Here is an 8358-nt window from a genome sequence, read left to right on the forward strand (position 1 = left end):
AGACTCCCACAAAAAATAATGTATTTGTAGAGAGAGTCATACCGGGAAGAGTAGTGATTGAGCCACCAGAAGTTGAAGCCACATTCGTATTGTCTTTGGAGAGTTGTAGCTGAGAGTTGAAATACTCAATAACTCCTTGAATTTGGTCTTTAGACAATGTGTTCATCATACCTGTATCAATTGAGGCATTAGTATCAGAGAGGGACATATTGGCTACCACAGGTTTCACCGGATTTGGATTGGCTTGTTTCTCTGCAACAACCAAACGTTTAGACTTGAAACCCGGTGGAAAACCATGAATCTTGTAGCACTTGTCCATCGTGTGGCCGGAATAACCACAATGAGAACACAACGGCCTATTGGAACGATGAGATTGTGATGCCTGAGAAGCATTGATCGAAGCAGGAGTCGCAGTAGCTACATGAAATGCAGAAGCATTGGAAACTGGATTGATGTTTCTCTGACTATGATCTTGATCCAGAAGATTGTAAACCTCAGCTAGATCAGGAACATTTTTCTTCATGATGATTTGACTCCTAGCATTAGCATAAGAATCATTCAACCCAGCCAAGAGCTTAATGATCTTAGCATGTTCTGCTTTAGTATACATCGCTTTACAACAATCACAGTTCTGACAAGTCTTCACACAATCTGCACCATCAAGTTCATCCCAAAGAGTCTTCAATTTCGTATAATAAGTAGATAAGTCCAGAGAACCTTGATGAAGAGACCAGATCTGCTGTGTGAGATGATAAGATCTTGGCAAGTTTGTGATACGAAAGCGAGTGGAAAGATCTTTCCAAATCTCAGAGGCATCATTGAACCTGAGAATGCTTCCATAGATCTGCTTCGTTACAGAGTTGAGGATCCAAGATTTCACCATACTATTGCAACGAGACCAGATGCGATAATGAGGATGAGTCTCTGTTGGCCTTGGTAACGAACCATCAACAAACGATAACTTGTTCTTCGCATCTAACGCAATAGTAATCGCAAGAATCCAAGTACTATAGTTCGTTCCATCAAGTACCTCAGAGATTATGGATGCTCCAGGGTTATCGCCGTTTGTAAGGAAGTAAGGCGAGTATTGTATTCCATCAAAGTTGAAAGAATCCATCGAAGAGAGATTTGGAATGTTCATCGGAATAGATGAAGTAGGATTTGATGGAAATGACGGTGGAATGATCGGATCGGGAGCAGCCGTCGCCGGAATAGGTCGTTGAGCTGCTCTTCGTGTTGGAGTCGTCGTCGTCGTTGCTGAAGTAGAAACCCGAACACCTCGACGCGAAGATCGACGTAACGTAACCATTTATGGAATAACGAAGCTCGATCTGACGGAATAATCAAGATCGGAGCTGAATAGATGATCAATCGGAGAAGAATCCGACGAATCGAGGTCAAAGAAAGCGGAAAAACGAAGATCGAGAGCTGAGTTTCGAGCTCAGCGCTCTGATACCATAATAGAAACGGAAAGTTTGTTATTTCATTGAATGAACTTTCTGTTACAAACACTCTTTTATATGAAATGGAGTGTATTTGGTTTGATCATAACCGAAACTAATAGACTCGGTTTAACATAAACCGGACTATACAATCATTATATCTAATAAACGATGCCAACTCTGAGATTTACCTAACCATTGAGCCGGCAGGAGAGGATGACGATGAAGGTTATCGGAGTAGCTGTTCTTCGTCGCAGCCAAAGTTGAGAGGATCTGTGGATAAAGAAGGTAGTGAGTTTAGTTTGGCGTCGTTGACGGATGATGATGATGATGCGTCGTCGCAGTGTTCGTCTACACGGAGGGTTTCTTTATCGGCTATGTCTAATGTTACTCCCCCGGTACGCATTTTGTTATTTATATTAGTTAATCTTTTGATTAGTGACGCTGTGTTTGGTATTGGCTCTGAGGTACGCACGTCTATTCTTTCTTTTAATCAATACTATTAAAAGGGAATGAGTCCTAAAAAATCTACTTATACAAGGTTGTTGCACCTATTTATTTTTTAGTCCAATCTATTATATACAACTAAATATTATTAACTATCCCCTATTATATAGCAACCAAATAATATCTTCTAACATTTAAATAAATCTCACCCAAGATCATGACTATCAATTTAACATATATATATATATATATATATATATATATATATATATATATATATATATATTTGATATAAACGGCACCAAAATTTTAATACGTAGGGGTCATTGTCATATATACATCCTCCATTAGATCAAAATTTTCTTACGAGATCAACTTTTGAAATATAAATGAGTCATGTCCTATTAAACATTATTGATCAAACGTGGAGAGTATTTTTCACCCAAAATTTTATAAAACGAATCAATGAATTTTGCTAGGTCTGGGGTTTTTGGACCTAAGTAGGTATTTAGAAAAACATTATTTGGGTTCAGATCGGTTTCGTTTGGATATGAATGGTTTCGACTCCATAATTCAAATACCTATTAAATATATGTTATTTTTTGTATGTAACTGATATGGATCCGTTCAGATATTTAGGACTCAAATAAAACTCGATAAACATAAATATACTCGAAACACGAAAAATATCCAAAATCTAAACAAATACCTGAAAATCAGAAAATACTCAAAAGACCTAAAATTGTACTTGAAATCTGACCCGAGGAACCAAAAAATACCCAAAATTTAATCTGAATACCCAAATATATTTTTAAAATTTGATTTTGTACTCAAAATCCAAAACTATAACCGGAAATTCAAACCAAAACTCAAAAATATATGTATACCAAAAAAATATCCAAAATACACAAATATATATAATTTACACAAACATTTTGGGTACTTTGGCTCCCAAACGGGTTTCGGGTGGGTCTCAGACGCGAACAGAGACCTATATTTCCAAAAAAAATACGTATTTTTCTCTGGATCCGACGCAAACCGAACCAGAATTTTCGAGTTGATTTTGGTTTGGTTTTTCGGGGTCCATATAAAATACCCATGCATAAGAGAGAATTACATAAGATTTATAATGAATTCCAAATAAAGTAATTCATGAATTATATAATATTTTAAAAATTTATTTCTTTTATATAAATTCGACTTTGTAACATAATAATATAACACAATCACACAATATTAATTCATATCAAAATTTGTTATAATAAAAGAACCCGCGCTTTCAAGCGCGGGTCAAAATCTAGTTGTTCTTATGATTGATTATATTGTTAAGAAAATTCTCTATTTTTCCTTTGTAAAGAAAATATAAACAGGCCATTTCCCGATAACGTTAAAATGTAATCTGAATATTTTACTTTCCATCAAGAATATCACATATTATCATACATAGAATATGCACCAGATAATCATATTTACTCTTTTGTTTTCAAAAACAAAGAGGGTAAAATCATAAATAGGTTGATTCACTTATCACATGTTTTTCTTTAAATGCAAGGAATGTCAAAATTGTATATCAATTTTTTTTACTTTTATGATTGTATGTAATTAAAGTACAAAAGTTGTGTCGTTTGTGAATTCTTGAAGTAGTAGGACTAAATATCTGTGACCCATTGAATCAAAAGCAGAACACAGAGGCAGAGATGAGCGGAGATGAGAAGAAAGGTTGGAAACATGTAACGCTTAAGCACAGTCCCACTGAGGCAGCACTCGTGTCCGAGATCGAGAATCTACTGAGAGAAGAAGAGAGAAAGAGGCAGAACAATGAATTAGTGGTTGCGAGCTCAGAGAGTGAACAAAAACACAACAATGGTACAAATGCCTTTAAGCTCAAAAAACAACTCTCCGAGATCAGAGCTGTCCCTTCTCTTTTACCACCCGATGCAGCAAGAAAACAGATGAAGCTTCGGACAAATACTCTTACTTTAGGAAGAAAGACTCTAGGAATGGAAGGTGTTCCAAGACTTAAACAACTCAAGTCTATACAGTTGCTTTTTGATGGACGCGGTAATAACACCAACAATGATGATAGTCTAAAAGAGGCTAATGGAGTAAGCAACAAGTTAGGTTTAATAACTCCGCAGGAGTTTAAAACAGAGACGCTTGAAGATGAGCTGAAGGAAGCAGCTGCTCTTGAAGCAGCTGTTTACTCTGTGGCCGCTGAGCATAGTAGCTCCATGAGCAAGGTTCATGCTCCAGCTCGTCGTCTTGCTAGGTTTTATCTTCACGCTTGTAAAGGAAATGGCTCAGATCATTCCAAGCGAGCATGTGCAGCTAGAGCCGCGGTTTCTGGATTGATAGTAGTTTCCAAAGCGTGTGGAAATGATGTTCCAAGGTTTATACATAACTATATATATCAATTTGAATTTAGTCACTCAATAAGTTTCTAATGTATTTTTGTTTCTATAAATATATATCAACAGGTTAACCTTTTGGCTAACAAATTCGATTGTTCTTAGAGCAATTTTAAGCCGCGGTACACTGAGCCTGGTTTCTATTAAACCCGGTTCAGATGAATGGGAAGATCCTCAAGCATTTCTTGCCGCTTTGGAGAAGTTCGAGTCTTGGATATTCTCTCGTATTGTTAAATCAGTATGGTGGCAGGTAATATAAAAGAACTTTTTTTTTTCAAATGTGGTTTGTAGAAGAGTTCTCATTAAAATTTACTCCAAAATGATCATTACATTGCAGAGTATGACGCCGTATATGCAATCATCAGCGGTTAAAGGATCGATCTCAAGGAAAGTTTCAGGGAAAAGAAGGTTAGGCCATAAAAACCAGGGACTATATGCTATAGATCTATGGAAGAATGCTTTTAAAGCTGCTTGTGAAAGACTTTGCCCACTAAGAGGTTTAAGAAAAGAGTGTGGTTGTCTACCCATGCTTGCTAAACTGGTATGAGACTAACTTTTAGTACTTTTTCTGTATTATTAGGTTAAACAGGATTGACCAGTTTCTTGTTAAATTTGCTTTTGTTATCAGGTTATGGAACAATTAATTAGTAGACTTGATGTAGCAATGTTCAACGCGATACTTCGTGAGTCAGCAGGTGAAATGCCGACAGATCCTGTCTCTGATCCGATCAGTGACATTAATGTTCTTCCAATTCCAGCAGGAAAAGCAAGTTTTGGGGCAGGCGCTCAGCTAAAAAATGCGGTAACTTAAATCACATAAACAGTGTTAAATATCTGTAATTTATATTTGCCTTTGCAGATTGGAACTTGGTCAAGATGGCTTGAGGATCAATTCGAGCAAAAGGAAGACAAATCTGATAGCTATAATAAGAAGTCAGATTGTGAAAATTTCAGATTATTCCATCTACTCAACTCGTTAGGCGATCTAATGATGCTTCCATTCAAAATGCTTGCAGAAAAATCCACTAGAAGAGAGGTAACTAGACTACTCAATAATCATTTTTCTATAACACTTTTGACTAATTTTTACTTCTTGTTCCTGTCTGAAGGTTTGTCCAACACTTGGTCCACCAATAGTAAAGAGATATCTTCGAAACTTTGTTCCAGATGAGTTTAACCCTCACAGAATCCCTAAAAGGCTATTTGATATTCTAAATTCCGAGGTTCGAAAAATCGTCTTAACATTATGACAAACAGAGTGTTTGCGTGTGTTGTTGACCCGTTTATCTGCTACTCAGGGGTTAACAGAGGAAGACAATGGATGCATCATAGTCTTCCCTTGCGCTGCATCACCCACAGTATACTTAATGCCGTCTACAGAATCCATAAGACGCTTCATAGAAGAGTTGAACAATCCTTCTTTATCTGAAACTGGATCATCGGTATATAAGAAACAATACACAAGTGATGATGAGTTGGATGACTTGGATACATCCATTAACTCTATAATCTCTGCTCCTGGAACAACTAGTTCATCAGAGTGGATGCCAAAAGGATATGGAAGCAGGAAGACTGTAAGATATCAGCTCCTTAGAGAAATATGGAAAGAAGATGGATTACAATGACTCTTCTCCTTTTGTGTGACTATATATGAAAACAATTCTCTTAAGTTTCTTGATGAAAGGGTACTTATTTTGTTGTAATTTTCCAAACTTTAGTCTTTTGTAAGAGAATGATCGTATGTTAACTACACCAATCAGACAGCACTTTGTACTTTGGTAGGCTTTTACAAAACAAGAGATTAGAGAAGATTTAAACCAGGCCCGGGCTTGAACAGATACCTGAGAAACATTTGCATGGGGCCTACAAATTGTATAGGTTTTTTGGGTTTGCATTTTCTGTTTTTATTGTTAGCTAATGAAAGGAAAAATCAGTTCTAAGATGTGTTTTGAACATATAACATGATAAATGTTTAATTTTTTTTTCATTCTCTTATATAAAATGAAATAGAAAGATAATTTTCAGAACTGATACTTTTATAAATTTTAAGGATATTGTAATTCTTAAATGTAAATTAGAATTTTAATAATTTAAAATTTTAATTTATTAGATAGAGCCTATATTTTTGGTTTCGTATTGGACCCGAAATATCTCAGGACCGGCACTGATTTAAACATAACATTTACTACTCAAGATTGTACCTAACAGAACAAGAATCATAAACATTTGTATTTACTATTCTCAGATGATCGAGGTTAGCCATTTACACTTCTTATCCACTGCAACTAGCGAGGATTTCTCGGCGAGGAAGAAAAGGAAGAGTTCGGTGGAGTAAGTGACGAGGCGAAGAGCTTCAGGGTTACCCCTTGATTTTGTTGACGTCCTGGTCAAGTTTCATGAACTCCTGTCGAATCTTCTATTCCTCTGCCATGAAATCAATTTATATAGAATTCTGTTTGGGTTTTTGCAAAATTGACTCAAAACACGAAATTAACCACAAACTAGCCTATTTTTTTTTTGATTTTTTTTTTGCTTTATTCACCTCACAAGTTTACATTATTTACGAAAATGACATTATCTTTCTTTTTTTCTTTTCGAAATGATATTTTTACTCTCTCAACCTCATCATCTTCATGTATTCATAAGATTGTCATTGTCATCAATGCATCAACCACCATGAACAACCAATTTGAAGCTCTTAATGCACCTCAAATCGATTTACACTTCTTCTTTCTCAATTCTTATCAACTAAAGACAACATTTCTTTCACTTTCTCTTCATATTCATCCAAAAAAATCTCAAGATTTTGATTCTAAAATTTTTATGGTTCATAGAGCCATTGAAGCTTGTGATTCTTGGTGAGTCGCTTTTGTTTGAGATTTTGGGTGCTTGGAGAAGACTTATGTGTGCTAAACAAGTTATATTACTGGTTGAAACTATGAAATTGAGATTTTTCCAGATCTATTCGTCTAGACAACTTACATGTAAGTCTTCTGGCTGTAGACGACTTCCTAGTCTAGCGTATTATATTTTAGACGACTAACAGGTAAGTCGTCCCAGAAGTCTTCCAGATCTGAAAAACCTGCATATCCAAATCGATATATGAAAAACATGCATGTCCAAAAATGTTCAAATGGCTTAAAAACAGAGAAAATGAGTGGAATATGAGATAAATTTACCTTTATAGAACACACAAAAAATACATATCTAAAATTAATAGATTTACCTTTAAATGAGTGGAAGATGAGAACCATGTGATGAAAAACCTGCAAAAACAAGATAAATTAGTGAGAAAGACATGAGGCAAAAACAATAAATTGATATAAAGCTTAGTGTTTATAAGTTCAAAGAGATTAGAGAGAAGTTGAAGAGTTTTAGAATGACGAACATTACGTTACATTTTTATTGCAGCCATTTGAGAGGAGGAGAGAGAATGTGTAAATTTTATTTATATAGGGAGACAAAAAAATCCAATAAGGTTATTTTTGATTCAGACGACTTTCTAAACGACTTACTTGTAAGTCGCCCAGAAGACTTTAATATTTTTAGCGGAAAACTAAAATATTTTTAGCGGAAACCTAAATAGAAGACTTCCTAGACGACTTACAAGTTAGTCTTCTAGACCCTAAACATAACCCTAAACTTAATTAACTAACTAAACACTTCATAAAATCAAATTAAACTTCAAAAGTGTTTGCTATACCCAAAAGTAAACACTTATAGGTAAAAGTTTAATTTTTCAAAAAAACATCCAAGCTTTCCAAAATCTAACCCTAAAAATACATACAATACTACAACATATGTCGTCAAACCCTAAAACTAAAGAATATCATGATTAACTACTTTCACTCATATATGCTGAAAATAATTCAATTTTATTATATCTTAATTAACATTACTTAAAACTGTTTATAATTACATGATTTTAATTTTTTATTCGTCAAAATATTTTTAAAAAAATTTATAAATCAATTTTCAGATCAACTACACCCGGCTTCCTTGGAAGTCGTCTAGAAGACTTATTTGACTTCCAGCATCTCAGACGACTCAGACGACTTACT

The 8358-nt window shown here is 35.0% G+C and overlaps 2 protein-coding genes across 2 annotated transcripts; both read left to right on the forward strand.

Moving 5' to 3' along the window:
* The first annotated feature begins 2311 nt into the window (after positions 1 to 2311).
* Positions 2312 to 5467, forward strand: LOC125587960. Its single transcript, XM_048759422.1, has one exon. The coding sequence runs from the start codon at positions 3587 to 3589 to the stop codon at positions 4331 to 4333; it is 747 nt and encodes a 248-aa protein (XP_048615379.1). The 5' UTR covers positions 2312 to 3586; the 3' UTR covers positions 4334 to 5467.
* On the forward strand, positions 4638 to 5922 carry LOC106410012. The gene is made up of 5 exons (XM_048753040.1): positions 4638 to 4838; positions 4926 to 5099; positions 5157 to 5333; positions 5407 to 5520; positions 5596 to 5922. The coding sequence occupies exons 1-5, from the start codon at positions 4638 to 4640 to the stop codon at positions 5920 to 5922; spliced, it is 993 nt and encodes a 330-aa protein (XP_048608997.1).
* Positions 5923 to 8358: the final 2436 nt, after the last annotated feature.

The sequence above is a fragment of the Brassica napus genome, chromosome A2 (genome assembly GCF_020379485.1).
Source record: "Brassica napus cultivar Da-Ae chromosome A2, Da-Ae, whole genome shotgun sequence".
Classification (NCBI taxonomy): Eukaryota; Viridiplantae; Streptophyta; class Magnoliopsida; order Brassicales; family Brassicaceae; genus Brassica; species Brassica napus.